The sequence below is a fragment of the Tympanuchus pallidicinctus genome, unplaced genomic scaffold (assembly GCF_026119805.1).
Source record: "Tympanuchus pallidicinctus isolate F22 unplaced genomic scaffold, pur_lepc_1.0 scaffold6, whole genome shotgun sequence".
NCBI lineage: Eukaryota > Metazoa > Chordata > Aves > Galliformes > Phasianidae > Tympanuchus > Tympanuchus pallidicinctus.
This window is the reverse complement of record NW_026294780.1, coordinates 5,883,786-5,901,002: the sequence shown is the minus strand read 5'-3', so window position 1 is coordinate 5,901,002 and position 17,217 is coordinate 5,883,786. Positions and strand designations below refer to the sequence as shown.

Here is a 17,217-nt window from a genome sequence, read left to right as displayed (position 1 = left end):
CCTTCTTAGCTTTGGTGCCCTCCTCTGGGCACTTCCAAGTTTCTGAAAGTCCATGTTATGTTGTGGAGCCCAGAAATGCATGCAGAGTTTGAGATGAGGCCACACCAGTGCTAAATAGAGGGGGATAATCACCTCTTTTGACCAGCTGGCCATGCTGTGTTTAATGTACCTCACAGTGCAGTTTGCCCTCTTGGCTGCCAGAGCATGCTGCTGGCGCATGCTGAGATGCTGTCACCAGAACCCACAAGTCCCTCCCTGCTGAGCTGCCCTCCAGCCACTCCTTTCCCAGTCTGCGCCTGTGTCTGGCATTGCTCTGTATCAGATGCAGCACACAGCATTTGCCTTTACTGAACTTCATGCCAGTGATGATTGGCCAACACTCCAATGTGTCTAGACCCCCCTGCATGGCCTTTTGTCCTCCGGGAAGTCAGCAGCGCCTCACAGTTCAGTATTGTGAGCAAATCTGCTGAGGAGACTTTCCACTCCAGCTTCCAGAACACTGATATAAAAGTTGAACAGAAATGTCCCTAGAATTGAGGGACCACTGCCAATGAATGGCTGTCAGCCAGAGATAGTCCATTCACTACAACCATTTGAACTCTGCTGTTGATCCAGTACAACTCCCAGTTTAGTATGAACTTGTTTGCCTCAGGGTTGGACAACTAGTTCAGAATGATGTCATGAGGGACAGTACAAAAAGCCTTACCGAAACCCAGAAAAGTTGTCTGCTGCAATGATTCTCCAGCATGGAGCAGTCCACACATTTTTTCCTCATAATGGACATTGCTGTGTTTGCAGGCATTAATGGGTCAGCCATTGAGAACTTCTCCTGTGTGATTTATGACATTTCCCTCATGAACTGCACTTGGCAGGCAGGCAGGAATGCTCCAGGAGATACTCAATATTTTCTCTACTGGCAGAACTCGAGGTGAGTAGGTCTTCTTGAGTCTTGGGTAGTCCGAATTCTCAACACATCACTATGCCTACATTTAACTAAAACTCCTTGTTATATATCTATTATGTTACCTATAGAGATGATGACCAGACAGAATGTGAACTTTACATTAAAGATGAAAATGACAGAAACGTGGGATGTAAATTCCAAAATGTGACAATTAAAGATAAAACTACTTATTTCCTGGTAAATGGATCCCACAAAGCCTTCCTGATCCAGTTTTATGATAATTATACAAAACTATACACAATTGGTAAGTAGGCACTTTTATTATTGCTGACCCAAAAGGAAAACAAACAAACAAACAAAGCCAGGAATTTTTCTCTGAAGGAAAAAAAAGAACGAGAATAAAACAACTGAATGCAGCTGTTATAGGACTCTATACAGTAGTACAAACTTGATTCCAGTTAGCTGAAAAGATAGCATTCCTGAAATTAACTAAAATGAACAAAGGCAGAGTGTCTGAAGTAACAGCTTGGGGAACAGTGTGAACAATTCCTTAGGACTGAAGAGGTGAGAAACAATTGTGAAAAATGTTCTGAGGGCAACTTTCCTGTGGGCTTATTTCTCCACCTCAGCAATTCCAAATTTCTATGAGAACCGCAAGGACATGGTGCCTTAAACCAGAGGGAGGATTCAACTGGAAAATTAAGAGTGTATTAACTAAATAAGTGAGTACCCACAAGTTTAAGTTCTGATAGAGATTTCAGACAGGATCCAGTTGCCTAAAACCTTGCCTCTAGTGCCATTTGAGACACCTTCAGACATCCAGAAGTTTTGTAGATGTAGGTCAGATGTTCAATAGTTGTAGCATCTTAGTCTCTAGTTTTCATACTGTGTTTTACCTACTGTATTTAGCAGATAGATAACATTTCCTTCTACCATCAGCATACAGCTGAACTAGTTGCCTCAGCTTCACGTACATTTTGCTAGGAACACGTGAGTTGTAGCTGATTATTGATCGTGAATTTCATTTCATTCCAGAAAGACTCCCTCCTCCACTGAACGTCACTGCCAACTGTACTAGCAATCCAGGAGGTTGCATAATTACATGGCAACAACCCCTTCTAAGTCATGTGGAAAACACAGACTGTTTTGAGTATGAAATAAACATACAAACTAAGGTAAAAACAATGTACTGGCTTGCATTTGGCACCATATCTAGCTAAAGAACATGCAAATTTCTGTTCTCGGTTTATTGACTTCTATCTGATAAGCTATGGCATGTTCTACTGCTCCAGTCTTGCAGCTTACACTGCTTCTGATTTTTTTTCAAACTAATATATCATAGAATAAGAGAATCGCAGATTCATAGAATGCTTTGGGTTGGAATGGACCTCTAAAATGGTAGTTCCAACCTCCCTTCTGTGGGCTACTACTCACTAAATCAGGCACTGGGTGAGTGGAGGTACCAGGGATACCCACATGGTGACAGAAGGTAAGACACATTCTGGAGGGGCCATCTGAGGCCAGGCAAAATACTATGCAGCAGCTGTAAGGGGCACTACAAGGCTAAGTGAAGGCAGCTCAGTAACACCCTCCTTGTCTACAGCAGACCGATGATTTCCATCCATGTCCTAGATCGAGAAAGCTCATCTGACAATGAATAATGGGGAAATACTAATCTTTATAATGCATAATACACAACAGGTTTATTTTCTGAAATGAGACATTCCTTCCAATAACATTTTCCTTTTTCATAATGCCAGCTGTCCCACTGACATTACATGTAAATGTTTCCTGGATACCATCTTTTCTGGAATCCTTACCGCAACCACTGCTGGTGATAGTGCTTGCTAATTTTTACACCTATGCATTTTATATTAAATATTTCAAAATGTTAGGGTTCTTCAGTCCACATTAATACTTTTTTTTTTTTCTTGTTAATTAAATTTTGATTGCATTGAATGTGTAAGTAAATATTCACGGTGATTTTGAATATGAATCACTCTGATGTTAAGGTGGCAGTTGGACTCTTCTCCCAGTTGACTAGTGACAGGACAAGAGGGCATAGCACGAAGTTGTGCCAGGGGAGGTTCAAGTTTGGATATTAGAAAAAATTTCTTCTCCAAAAGAGTGGTCAGCTGCTGGAATAGGCTGTCCAGGGGGGTGGTTGTGTCATTGGAGATGTTCAAGGAATGTTTAGATCAAAAAATCATGAAGCCATCAGAATGGCTTTGGGTTGGAAGGGACCCCAAGGATCATCAATTTCCAACCCCCCCGCCATAGGCAGGGCCACCATCTTCCATGTCTAATACTAGACCAGGTTGCTCAGGGCTCCATCCAACCTGGTCATGAACACCTCCGTGGATAGAGCATCCACAACCTCTCTGGGCAGCCTGTTCTAGGACCTCATCACTCTCTCTGTAAAGGACTTCCCCCTGACAGCCAATCTAAGTCTTCCCTCCTTAAGCTTGAAACCATTCCCCCTTGTCCTTTCACTATCTACCCTAGTAAAAAAAGTTGATTCCACTCCTTTATACAAGCTCCTTTTAAATACTGGAGGGCAGCAACAAGGTCTTATCATAGCCTTCTCTTCTCCAGGCTGAACAAGCCCAGATTCCTCAGCCTGTCTTCATAGGGAAGGTGCTCCAGCCCTCTGGACCCTCTCCAACAGCTCCACATCTTTCCTGTAGTAGGAGCCCGAGACCTGGACACAGTACTCCAGATGGGGCCTCATGAGGGCAGAATAGAGAAGGACAATCACCTCCCTGTCCCTGCTATCCACTCCTCTTCTGATGGAGCCCCAGATCCCACTGGCCTCCCTAGCTGCAAGAGCACACTGCTGGCTCATGTTCAGTTTTTCATCCATTAGAACCCCCAGGTCCTTCTCTGCAGGACTACTTTCAAGGAGTTCTTCTCCCAGTCCATGTACATATCTGGGATTACTCCAACCAAGAGCAAAACCTTGCACTTTGCTATGTTGAACCTCATTAGGTTCACAAAGACCCACTTTTCAAGTTTGTCAAGGTCCCTGTGAATGGTATCCCTTCCTTATAACATGTCAATCAAACCACTCAGCTTGGTTCCATTGGCAAACTTGTGGAGGGTGCACTCAAGCTCATTATTGATGTCATTGATGAAGATGTTGAAGAGCACCAGTCCCAAGACAGACCCCTGGAGGACACTACTTGTCACTGGCCTCCACCTGGACATAGTGCTATTCACCACAACCCTCTGGTTGTGACCATCCATCCAATTCCTTATCCACCGAAAAGTCTACCCCTCAAATCCATATCTCTCCAATTTATAGATAAGTATGTGGTGTGGGACCATGTCAAAGGCCTTGCATAACTCCATGTAAATGACATCGGTCACCTTCCCTTTGTCCACCAAGGCCATTATTCCATCATAGAAGGCCACCAGGTTGGGCAGGCATTACCTTCCCTAGGTAAAGCCGTGCTGTCTGTCTTGGATCATCTTCTTATCCCTCATGTGCCTTCTATGTTGTACTAAAGGACATGGTTTAGTGGGGAAATATTGGTCATAGATGGATGGTTGGAGTGGATGATCTCTGAGGTCTTTTCCAACCTTAATATTCTATGTCCATCAGAGTTCAATTGGAAGGAAAATAAATCTGTGGTTCATACCAGTTTTGTGCTCTGTGTTATCAACCAATTGCGAAGTTATAGCCTCCAGAACTGCTTCTTTAGAGGATTTTTTTTTTTTCTTAGATAATTCAGATATTCACCGGCTGGATGGGAGTGTGCATTGTATAGAAGCACATACAGCTCACAGCCACTGGCATCATTTATTTTCTTCCTTTCCTAAAATCACAGAATCACAGGATGGCCAGGGTTGGAAGGGACTTCAAGGATCATGAATCGCCAGCTCCTTTGCCACATGCAGAGCCACCAACCTCCCCATTTAATACTAACCAGGCTGCCCAGAGCCCCATCCAATCTGGCCTTGTACACCTCCAGGGATGGGGCATCCAAACCTCTCTGGGCAGCCTGTTCCAGCACTTCACCAAAATGAAACAGAGGAAGACAAAACTCTGAATAAAGTGCTATATTTTGGGATGTTACTGGGGTTTTATCTCCATTTGTATTTCACTTTGAAATTATAAGCAAAAAACCAGGGAAAAATAGAGGGAGAAATATATGATTATTTGGCAAGAAAACAACAACAACAAAAAACTGAGTTTGTCTTTGCTTTGCAGTACAAGATCCCAGAAGAGAAAAAGGATCCTCCCGTAATCGTAAGTATTCTTATCCCAACAAATCTGTACTTTTGCCCTGTTTATCATGTAAACACTGTAATATAGAATATAGGTGTCCCTGGAACTGTAGCTTTTTCATCAACATAAGAAATTAGGAATATATTCTCCCATGGCAGCATCGTGTAAGCTTTGAGATCTTCAAAACGAGTGAAACCCTTGCAAATGGGCAGTTCTTGGCCTTGCAAGCATCCTCAACTGCCTCCAGGCTTTGCATTAAGCACCACAAGGCCTGGCAATCCATACTTGGTGTTGGATTGTCTCAAAGGCATCAATTCCATTTGACAAGAAGAGACTCTATTCGGAGAAGTCTTTGCATGATTTGCTTCTCCAGTTTCAGCTTTCTGTCCTGTTTTATATTTTTTAGGATATATACGTGACAAAGAAAACAAGATATCCTTAACAGAATAAATTTAAGCACCAACAAATTCCAAAAACCATCTTTAAATTCCAAAACAGTCAATGGTAGGATGAACTAATGGGTACCAGGGTTTGAAATTTGGGGGAAAGATCATCTAACCCTTTACCTGCAAAGTCATAAAAATAAGTTTCATTTACAGAACCCGTATCAGGAAATTATAACTCAAATTTTATTAATAGTTGCCGATGGAGTGAAATACAGCTTCTAACTCTGATTGCAGGTAACTGAAAACAAATACGAATTCAAAAGTTACAACGCAGAGAAAAAAAGCATTCTGAAAATCAGAGCACGTGGAAAAAGAAGATGTTCTGTAAACAGAAAGTGGGGGGAATGGAGTAACCCTGTAGAGTTCGGTAAGACTGAAATATTCTTGTAATCTAGGATGGGTTTGGGGATTTTTTCTGTATTAATGTGTTTGCAAACTCTTCTCTCTCACACTCATGGATAAGAATAAAACCTTAATTCTCATTCGGTGACATGGAAAGAGCAGGATAGAAATTATTAATGTTGATGAAGTGCTCAAATCCTATGGCAACAGATGCTGGAAGCCCATGAGTAACTGTGCTTGTGATGGCAGCTGTGACTGAGACAGCAGCTGTGACTGAAACAGCAGGAGCACAGAAAGCAGCTGAGGTTTACCCAAACTTTTTTCCTTCAGAAGTTCTGAAAGTCCCCTTAAATCTTCAAATTCATAGAATCACAGAATGGTCTGAGTTGAAAAGAACCACAGTGATCATGTAGTTTCAAACCCCTGCTATGTGCAGGGTTGCCAACCACCAGATCAGGCTGCCCAGAGCCACATCCAGCCTGGCCTTGAATGCCTCCAGGGATGGGGCATCCACAGCCTCCTTAGGCAACCTGTTCAGTGCTTCAGTGCATGCTCAAATTCCTCTCCTTCCTTCTGAATCTTCCTACCCCCTGCTTCTTTGACGTTCCTTTAACAGTCCCACCTATATCCCGACTTTTCATTCTGGTTCTCCTCACTGTCTGGATTTTTTATTTTTCTCTGCACTTTAAATGTTCAGAATGTTCCAAGGTACATTAAATACATCTGAACTTTTGATCAAAGATCAGTAAGATACCAAGTGGAAATCCTTTAGATGACTCAAGAAGTTCAGGTACAATCGGAGCTAACACTTTCTGGCAGACCACTGACATTTCTCTCTGATATGTTTCAGGTGAAGAGAAAGATTATTTTATTTATGTGATTTTAGTTCTGATAGCACTCGGAACAATCCTATTGACGCTGCTCCATTACTGCCTTTGCAAGAGGTAAACCAACCTTCTTAACATAGGAATTCTGATGAAACATCCCTCCTACCTGCACAACCTTGAGGAATCTCATCAATCTATCTGATCAGTGTAATTCAGGATTACCAGCAGTATGGTTTTGGATGGCAGTATGGCACACTATGGGGGGACAAATTGTTAGACTTAGTGAATCGTTCCACCAGATCCTAAAGAAAAACATTTTTTGTCTTTATTTCAAAGCATTTCACAGTATTTTAAAATCACTGACTTCACACAGCACCAGACAACAGGGAATTGAGACAGATGAATGCGTCCTTACTTTGATCAAACTTCTTTAGTGGTAGAGGATATTTGTGTCAAGTGGGTTATTTTAAGTCTTGTTTAATAAGTCATTTACTGTAGCTTCAGTCACAAAGTAAGCTGAGTTACCCAAAGGAGCAGTGTAAAAACAGTTAATCCTCAGTCAACGTTCAAAGCCTTTTCCTTCTTCTTAGCGATCTATTAGGCATTAAATCGCACTCTTAAGGTTCAACACAGAATTTACTGTTGTGCCACTAGCATTTTATTTACCATCCCATTTTCTATCCAAAGGTATTGCAGTTCAAAAAGAATATTTCCTCCTATCCCACAACCAAGAGGCAAATTTGATATACCAGCTGAGGAAGATATCCAGGTATGTACACCTGTTCAATCATATTGGCTAACTGTAACCTACCATAAGCTGCAGGCATGAAGAAATGCTGTGTAAATACGAGACCCATATCAGGTCCATTAAAAACTGATTTGGCCCTTTGCAAAGTTTGTGTCCTACATGACTGCTGAGTATAGCAGTTATCTTCTGTGTATTCACAGCCATATTTTACAGTTGAAAATGATTGAGACTAGTAATTTTTGGAGAAGAGAATGCTCTGGGGAGACCTCATTGTGGCTTGAAAGGAGACAATGAACAGGAGGGGGAAAGACTGTCTACTTGGGTGGATAGCAATAGGACAAGGGGAAATGCCTTTAAACTGAGACAGGAGAGGTTTAGGTTAGGCATTAGGAGGAAGTTTTTCACAGAGATTAATGACACACTGGAACAGGTTGCCCAAGGAGGCTGTGGGTGCCCCATCTCTGGAGGCATTCAAGGCCAGGCTGGATGTGGCTCTGGGCAGCCTGGTCTGGTGGTTGGTGACCCTGTACATAGCAGGGGGTTGAAACCAGATGATCATTGTGGTCCTTTTCAACCCAGGCCATTCTGTGATTCTATGATGCACAAAGCAGGTGGATGCGGTTCTTGAACTGTTGCATGGGCACAGTTGCAGGCAGCAGCCAACCAGCAATAACTGCCAGAGTTCAAGATAACTTCAATTTCACAAACACCGAGGCTGTGAAGATCATTTTCAGCTCTTACCTGTCTGACTCTCCTTTGTCTAATTTAGTCTTAAAAATGAATTTTATCTCCTTTCTCAGACACAATTTATACTTGACTACTGTAATTCTTCAAAATGGATCAAGTTCGAATGTGTTATGCAAGGAGTTTCTTCCCTGAATAACAAGGCTATCTCTTCCTACTACTTAAATCCAACACATTTATGAACTATTTTGAACTATACGCATCCCTTTGCTGATTCTGCTTTCCGAAGATTACATTTCATCATCTTGTCCCCACTTGCTCTCATGACCTTTCACATTTACTGTTTGTCCTGTTTCTCAAGAACTTATTCCTGATCGCTGAAAGATCTCATGATTTGTAACCCTAAATGCACTGTACTGAGTTCACAGTTGCTTCTTTAAAGCTTATGTTAAAAGTACCACCTGCTTTCCTTTTCAGATTTGGGTCAGATCCTACCAACCAACTCAGTTCATTAGAGAATTTGTATTCCTACAATCATCCCACTTTATTTCAGTGTTCTTCCTTTAATTCTTGGTCATCTTGCCCATCCCTTTCTTTGCAAACATTTCTTACGTATCAAAACAGCAAGACCAGGGTGCCTTCGGAACTGTGTATGTAATATTTTTTAATGCTTCCTGTGAACACCAACAATTAACCTGTAGTTTATCGTATGTTAATGGCTATTCTTTCTCCCCTCTTCTCAGACAGAGAATGCACTTCTATCTCAAATAAGTTGTACTGAGGAAATAACTGTGATTGAGGAGATGACCTAATCTTCCAGAAAGAAAACAGATTTGGATGCAACACAAAAATTACACAACCTCCTAATAATTTCCAATTATTTACGGTGTTCTTCACAGCATGGACTAGAAATGAGTATCACCTATTGAAACCATTTCCCCACACTAAAAACAAAACAAAACCCACAAAAATGTTTCTTTTCCCTTTGTTCAGAAGCAATGCCTGGCAACCAAGCTCCTCCAAAAACACGTGCTATGATTTGCTTAAAAGTTGCTGAGGTTCTCTTCACCATCTAAGACAAAGCCTTTCATCAACAACATAGCAGAAATGTGGTATAATTTCTTCCGTTCATTGCTGGAGCAATTATTTCCTGAATTAAGAGTAGTGCTATAGGAAATCAAAATGCTATTTCCCCAACTTAACATTTTATATATATACTCCCAAGAATTTTCTGGAGCAGAAAGTAGCTAAAAGTTGCCCTTCTACCTTGTAACTCTGATACCAAACTCTTAAAATATTCAGTGAACCTTATGGCAAATAAATAAATAAATAAATAAAATCTTGCTAAAAATAACTAAGATGGGCTGCCAGTCAGTCGTGTAATGAGCTCAGCATCTCCAACAGCAATGTGAATCTCTGCAATACCAATAAGAACTTCAGCGGCACAGCTACAGACTTCAATAAATCCAGCGTAACAATCACAAGATTTGGAATCAAATCTGTAAAACTAGGTTTTAAATAGTTCATCACACCAGTCTACGTCCTTCCAAGTGTGCAGATCTTGTTTCCAAACCTATTGAAAATACAGTATTTTCTGTTAAACAAATTCAAAATCTTTTTCTGCTGAAAGTATTTTCCAAAAGATCCACATTTCACCAATTAAGTGCTTCAATAAGGCAGAAAACAAATGCTTTTTTTAAAAGTCTCATTTATTGTTTGCCTCTTATGTTCCCACACTGCATAATCACATTGCAAAATGCTGCTGGATGACTAAGGGAAGCAACATACTAGAAAAATAAACACCAAGCAGTACATGCTGTAATGCACAGCAGAGGTAAGTTGCATTTCCACTTAAATAACAACCCACACTTGCATTGATTTATTTGCTTGCTTCTCCTGATTAACACCTAATTTTGTTGGAGGTGGGACGGTGGACAAAAAAAGAAATCTGCCCTTTTCAAGGGCTGCTAGTTAATTGTCATGCTTGCTTCTTCCTCACAAAGTTCGGCCACCATGCACTCACAGTAAGGTTATGTGAGGGACTCTATTGTTATATACCTACCTTTTAAGCCACTGATGTAGAAAATAAACCTATGAAATATATCTATATAGGCAGATTCTTTCTCTGTCCCTTCAGATCAATAGAATTACAATTGAAACAGCAGCTTAATTGGAAAGTTCAGCATCAAGTGACCTGTCCACACCACAAGAGAGCTACCATTACCAAACAGGGTTAAAAACAAACAAACAAAAAAACCCCACTTGCAGTAGGTACATAAAATTTGCCATTAGCCTGTGTACAAAGTAGCTGTGTAATGTACTTACATTCATAGAAAGATGCTAAAAGCAGTGCTTGTGCCATGGAACATCACATTGGTACAAACTACCAGCCAAAGCCATGTTGCAAATTTAAATATCGTCTTGAATAGCAACCTCAGAAGGCACACAAAAAAACCTGATAGCTCAGTCAGCCTTCAGTGACTCATTACAATGACATTTTCACAAATACAGGGAGAGTTGTAAGAATGTACTGAAAGATGAACACCTTGTTCTCATTTACTGGTCCCCCATCACATCTTTGCAGATTACAAAGTACAAAAGTAAGATTATGTACATATAAAGAGCACAGATTTAGTTTCTCGTTTCTGCTTTTTGAGATGTTTTTAGTCTTCAAGCAACCCTTAAAATTGGACATTCAGTCAATATTGAAGGCTGACTTACTTTTACCTTTATTTTACAGCCACACAGAACCACACATATTCCCTGTTACATACCCATATCGACTTCACCTTTCAGAATGAATTTCAGATTAAATTCTTTTTTTTTCAAAGCTACTTCTAGCCACTTCTAGAGATAAAAGCTTAAGTGGCATAATCAACACTTCCAAATAGCAGCAACAATACTCATTCAAAGGTTAAAAGCATTTAACCAGGTTCCTGGTTTTTTGCATGAACATCATGTGTTGCTTCCTATATTGATTTAAAAAAATAGATTCCATTTTAAGACTTTTGCCAGGAGCAAAAAGCATTCATTACTTTTTGATTGCGCTTGGAACTTTGGGTAATTGTAATACTACAACAGAAAAACCCTCATTTTACATCATATACAAAGCTGCAAATCAATTTCTAACAATCATGCTGAAAGCCACTTGCAGCAGCCCATCATACACTATTAGGCACAAAGAAGGGGAGTGGTTTCTATGAGTACAACCCATGCTTTTTTCCCTCAAGGTTCTCACATTCAGGTTTTCCTAAAACAAAAATCAAACATCCTGTTACAGTGCAGTGTAAGTGTATCAGAGGAACCATTATCTGAAACAAGTTTTCAAAGAAACGACGCTTTCCCAAAGCTTTGATGTAATAATTTCAACACAGACAGAATAAGTATGTTTATTGTTTTACAGCAGAATGCCCCAATTTAAGAACATAATTGCTAGATGTTCAGCTGTGCAAAATGGTACATAGTGCTTCAGTACAAGTGGAAAAGAACATGATTTGTTAGCAAGTATTTTCAAATACAATTTTATGGTCCTAAAAGATAGGACTTGAAACTGAGGACTGATCCACAGGCATACTTTTCTTTCTGCCTAAATTGGACCCAGCTACTTTGGACCCAGAACCACTGTCACTGATTTTTCATCACTGAAAAAATCATCACACTGAACTGCCAGATTCAGTGTCTTCATGCAGGTTACCGTGAAATGGATCAGTCCTCTATGTCAGTTTCCAGCCCTATCTACAAGTATCAGCTGGCTCCGATAAATAAAACTCACAGGAATTTCTTGAAGGTCAATGGTCCATAATGGTAGTTATTCTACATGATCTGCTCAACTTGATTTCCAATTTTAGTTAGGCTGTTTAAATGACTTTCTTGAATTCATCGTACAGCACGAGCACGAAAGCACCCCCCATGCCTCTGAGAACATTAGACCATGCACCCTTGAAGAACGCCTTTCCTCCCTCATCCCTTGCAATCTTCCGCCAGCAGTCAATCGTTCCAGAGTACATGATATCAGCTGTAGAGAAAGAGCAAAGAGGGGTTTTTTAACTTCTGTATTTCAGGTGACTCTAAAAGTAGCTGTTCTGCTTCCCCCAGTATGCCCCATATCTCACTTTAACACACTACCAGTTCAGGCAACAGAAAAAAAAAATCTTCCCGGTTGCTTACCTAGTTATTAAAAGTTATGTCTTAAAATAAGAGTGTTAATTGCTCTTATGACAATTACACTGTCAACTACTTGCTTACACTTAGTTTGTCAACACAAACAACCAATCCATTTACTCAATTTATTAAAAAACAAACAAACAAACAACCTCATCATAATTCTTCACAAACACAAGTCAAAAGCCTTATACTACTTGAATTGCCTCCTACTACTAGAACATACGAACAGTTGAATCAGATTTACATGGTAAGAAATCATAAGCACTAAGGGATCACCATTAGCAGCACTTAAGTATTGATATGGTAACAGCCTACCTCCTTTGCGTCCTGACTGCATCATCATCCTACGCCGCACTGTGTCAAAAGGATAGGAAACCACACCAGCCACAGCAGTCACTGTCTGTGCAATCATCCAGCTGATAACAATGTGAGTATTTCTGGGATCTGGCAGCATGCCTGCAAAAAAGAAGCTCATTAGCTTTTTAGCTTTAGCTAGCTCCTTCAGTTCACAGCACAACAGCTACTTTACCACAAAAAACTACCATGAAGCACTGTAAAGCAATGCTTTAAGCTGCAACAAGACACTTAAAACACATTAAGCATACTGAAGCAACAGAGAAATAAATAAGGAAACACACAGCATTTCCTTGTCAGTAATCAAAAAGCGTAACATTTAGGTACCAAGATCCTTTCAGACAAGTGTTCTAATTATTCTCTACTTATCTATACAAGTAAACATCATCAAATACATCAGTACCTATAGTTCAGAGATCAATTAACTCTACATCCAGAAGCCAAGCTTAACAAACAAATGCTTTACAGAAGAACAGCTCAAATTCTGATAAATACATTTGAATTGTTCTAACAGAACTACAAATACTCAGCAAGAAATCACAAACTTTGAGTACTTGCATACTGTCACCAAAACACACTACTTCCATTAGGAAAAAGTGCTGTGTTCTAAAGGCAAGCGTAACAGGAAAATTCTAAAGCAGCCTGATCCATCAATGCATGCTAAAAATCTTTGCCTTTGAAGTGTTGCTCTCCATGCAATGTCACCCCTCTTCCACCACACTTACATAAGTATATAAGTCAAAAACAGAAAACAGCACAGGAAAACCGGCAGAAGTAGGCAACACAGTTCTACAAACAAGTTTATCAATACCCTCCTGAAACTTTACCTTTTGCTGTATCATAGATTCCAAAGTAGGCAGCTCTATAGATGATGATGCCCTGGACAGAGACATTGAACCCTTGATACAAGCCACGCAGACCATCAGACTTGGTAATTTTGACTAAACAGTCCCCGAGACCAGAGAATTCTCTGTCTGCACCAGCTTTGCCGACATCAGCTGCCAAACGGGTTCTTGCAAAATCCAAGGGGTAGACAAAGCAGAGGGAAGTGGCTCCAGCTGCACCACCAGAAGCCAGGTTGCCAGCAAAATATCTCCAGAACTGAGTGTGCTTGTCTACTCCTCCTAGGAACACCTGCTTATACTTATCCTTGAAGGCAAAGTTGAGAGCTTGGGTCGGGAAGTATCTGATGACATTTGCCAAATTTCCTCGCCAGAAGGACAGCACTCCTTGTTCCTTTGGGATGCGCACTACACAATCGATGATACCCTTGTACTGCTTATCAGCAGCAATTTGCTTACTTGCATGTTGCACCTGTGAATAAAAACATGCATTTCATAGAATCACAGAATGGCTCATGTTGGAAATGATCCTAAAAACCCTCTGGCTCCAACCCCTCAGCAATGGGCAGCACTGCTCTCCAATATGCTTTTGGCTCTATGCCTCAGCCAGCCCTCACTGCAACTGGGCCTGAGTCTGATCTCAGCATTACGCAGAGAGCTGGTGGCCTGACGGCCTACAGAGACAAGGCCATCACAGCAGTAAGCCTGCTGTAACAGCAAAAACTCAATGCTCTGGGTCACTCTGAGCCTTAAGACTACGACTTGTTGTTTGTTCGTAACTTGGTATAGACAAAACGCTGAACAAACTCAGAAATTAAAACCTTATCTTACACACAGACAAAAGGGGTTGCATACAGAGCCTCCAGATAAGATTGAACTGCACACAGAAGATTATCTAGCCCAAAACAACCCTAAGAACTAGCGAAGCTCTGCACAACCCTAAGAACCAGCGAAAAGTCCAAAACACCTCTCCAGCTCTCCCGCAGCTCAGGACCAGGCCCGTTACGAAGGTCACCTTGGGGCGCGGGGTCAGCCCGGGCCGCTCTCGCAGGCCCCGCCCTGCCGCCGGCTCCACGTGAAGGTCACCAAGATGGCGGCGCGCATGCGTACTCCCGTCCCGCGCGAGGAAGTGACACCGAGAACCGCCCCCCCGGCCGCGCCCCGCCCCCGCCGCGCCCCGCATAGCGGAACCGGCTTCCCCGCCGCGCCGCGCGCCCCCCGCCCACGTGACCTCACTAACCGCCCCCTCGCGCGCGCGGCCTTTGTTCCGCGCGCGCGGCTGCCGCCCGCTGTCCCCTCAACTCGTACCCTCCGCGTCTCCTCAGGCCCTCAGGGCGGCCGCCGGCGAAGGTCACGGCCGCCCTTTCTCCTCCCGGGCCCGGCCGCGCCGCTCACCTGCAGCAGGAGCTTGACCCGCTCGATGGGCGCTACCGCCGTCTTGCTGATGGCGGCGGCGACGCCGCCGGCCAGGAAGTCCTTGAGGAAGGAGATGGCCTGGTCCGCCATGTTCACTCCGCAACCGCCAGGGAAGAAACGCCGCCACTGCTCGGGCAGAAAGGGCGGGCCCGCCGCCGCGCAACAGCTAAATGCCGGGCCCCGCCGGCCCCACCCCCCAGCTCCTGATTGGTCGCGCCGCCTCGCGGGCGGGGCCTCGGCGCCGGGTGGGCGGGGCCGAGTTGCGTCGGGGCGGTGGTTGCGGTCGTTGCCGTGCCCCTCCGGCGCCAGTGTTACGGCGCCGCGTCGCAGCGCCCGTGTCGCGCGGCAGCCTCGGCCGGAAGGCGCCGTCGGAGCCTTTGTGAAGGGCGAGAGGCCGCGCCTCTTCCCGGCCCGGGGAGCGGCACGGTGCCGTACCCGGGAGGGGTGCTGCGGGACCCCATCGGCGTCAAAGAGCTTAAGCCTTGGCTTCTGGCAGGGAGAATGGGAACGTGCAGTCCTCCGCTCAGTGCTCAACCTCCGGTGATGTGCGAAGCCCTTCCGCAGGCTGACAGCTGTCAGCGCGGCTTCGGCCCTACGGACCCATCGTCCGTCAGCAATTTCTGGCAGTGTTACGCGCGCTGAAAGCAAAATTATATATCTCATAGCCGAACTGGTGTCTGAAATTGTGCTAGCTGCCGGGCATTCCCTTGCGTCTCTTGTAATTGCTTTCACTTTTAATGGATGCTTCCTGCAAACGTAAATAAAGCCAGGCTTTCTTCTAAACAGATGACTACTCAATTACTAAACCACAGAGAGCAGCAATGCATGTGTCCAAAACCAGCTCACACACACACATGTTGTGCAGGAGGTCAAAAAGAGCAACTCAGGCCAGGTGTTGTGAGAACAGAACGTGCCTGGCGCACTTCCACTTCATGGACTGTCACGTGTCATTGCACATTTTATTGCATGTAGAAAGATGAAATAATCGTACGCTGCTTTATATTCTGATCCAGGATAGGGAGGTAGAGAAAAGACTCCCCTGCTGACTGACAGAAGGTCACACACAAGCTGTGTGACAGGACCGCAGTCTGGATATGCGTAATGAAAGGCCATGGTGCATGTTCTCAGGCACACGTGGCTTAAAAAGCTGTTCTTCTTTGAAGGAAAAAAAGCGTCATAAGTAAATATTAATTCTCTCACAGTGCAATACCCTGTGTGTAATTCTCTAGGCTGGCACTTTTTTATCTATGAAGTTTTCTATTGATTAATAGAGAACTTTGTGCTTTAGGTGGTGTTGGTTTGCAAAATGAAAGTAAAATGCATCTGATACGTAACCATTCAGTCAGTAGTTGTCCTATGCTGTTCTGTTCACCTTGGGACCTCAGACGCATCTGACTGGGGCAGATCTCATTTTTTCTTTAGCACCATTCATTTCCCGCTGCCTCTGTACTGCTTTGTTGTTGATTTTTTTCCTGTTCTTTATCTAATGTCATATTCTATCCACTTTTTTTAAGAGCTCACAAATTAAGTAGGGCTAAAATGAAGGAGGATGTTCTTAAACTAAACAAAGCACCCCCATACCTCACCTCCAACCTCCAATTACAGATTAGATGAGCCCCCCCCCCCCCCCCAAAAAAAAAAAAAAAAAAAAAAAAAGTGAAACTTTTATGTAAACACCTTTCCCAGAAACCCCACAGAACGCTGAGGAGTCTTTTCTAATGCTCCTGAGAAGCTTCTGCTTTAGTTCTTCCAAGCTTGACTTCACCATCATGATAGTGCTGTTTCCTGACTTTGTTACATAGTTAATGCTTGCCTGCTAACAAGGTGCATGCCTAATGAGTTCTATAAAATAGCAGCGAGATAAGCAGCAGTCACATGCATCCCAGGTAACGTCAAACACCTTTACTTATCTGTGACTTACAGCATTACATGAATCATCTGGTGCAGAAGCTTCTGATTGTTTGGTTATGTAGCAACTGACAAGACTAGAGCAAGATCCCATCTCCTAGCACAAATGTTTTGAGTGAATTCCAAATATCCTTGTCCATTACGCCTACAAATTATCAGTACATAATCCATGGTCCCCAAAAGCAAAAAGCCAAGGGAAGTCACTGAAAGCAAGAGGGCTTCTTTGTCCTCTTCAGCAGAGATACCTAAGCAAGCGAAAACGGAGGAAGACTGGTTTCTGCTTTAGCGCAGCATTCTTCTGGTCATTCTGAATACTCCTCAGCACAATTAGATACGATGTATTCTTGCAGA

General features: G+C 42.9%; 2 protein-coding genes across 7 annotated transcripts in view; one reads left to right on the top strand and one right to left on the bottom strand.

Moving 5' to 3' along the window:
• The window catches only part of LOC128071776 (granulocyte-macrophage colony-stimulating factor receptor subunit alpha-like), a 39,913-nt gene extending 30,391 nt beyond the window's left edge, over window positions 1-9,522 (top strand). For 4 of the 6 annotated variants that reach the window (XM_052664817.1, XM_052664819.1, XM_052664818.1 and 1 more), the window contains 8 exons: window positions 799-928; window positions 1,033-1,208; window positions 1,940-2,079; window positions 5,118-5,156; window positions 5,816-5,948; window positions 6,774-6,867; window positions 7,438-7,519; window positions 8,926-9,522. In XM_052664817.1, the coding sequence (XP_052520777.1) occupies window positions 799-928; window positions 1,033-1,208; window positions 1,940-2,079; window positions 5,118-5,156; window positions 5,816-5,948; window positions 6,774-6,867; window positions 7,438-7,519; window positions 8,926-8,994 (863 nt within the window). In that variant the 3' untranslated portion in view covers window positions 8,995-9,522. The remainder of the gene's footprint in view (window positions 1-798; window positions 929-1,032; window positions 1,209-1,939; window positions 2,080-5,117; window positions 5,157-5,815; window positions 5,949-6,773; window positions 6,868-7,437; window positions 7,520-8,925) is intronic. The other 2 variants (XM_052664820.1, XM_052664821.1) reach the window with 2 other exon arrangements.
• Window positions 9,523-11,545: 2,023 nt separating this feature from the next.
• Window positions 11,546-15,108, bottom strand: SLC25A6 (solute carrier family 25 member 6). Its single transcript, XM_052664835.1, has 4 exons — window positions 14,938-15,108; window positions 13,528-14,014; window positions 12,662-12,802; window positions 11,546-12,197 (listed from the first exon to the last, which is right to left on the bottom strand). Exons 1-4 carry the CDS (start codon window positions 15,046-15,048, stop codon window positions 12,040-12,042), a joined length of 897 nt encoding a protein of 298 aa, XP_052520795.1. The 5' UTR covers window positions 15,049-15,108; the 3' UTR covers window positions 11,546-12,039.
• Window positions 15,109-17,217: the final 2,109 nt, after the last annotated feature.

Excerpts from the sequence above, each read along its gene's own strand:
- SLC25A6 (XM_052664835.1), bottom strand. The coding sequence starts at position 15,048 with ATGGCGGACCAGGCCATCTCCTTCCTCAAGGACTTCCTGGCCGGCGGC. Across the intron at positions 12,803-13,527 it reads AATCTATGATACAGCAAAAG|GCATGCTGCCAGATCCCAGA; the intron begins GTAAAGTTTCAG and ends TCTTTTTTGCAG. Across the intron at positions 12,198-12,661 it reads GCAGTCAGGACGCAAAGGAG|CTGATATCATGTACTCTGGA; the intron begins GTAGGCTGTTAC and ends CTTTCTCTACAG.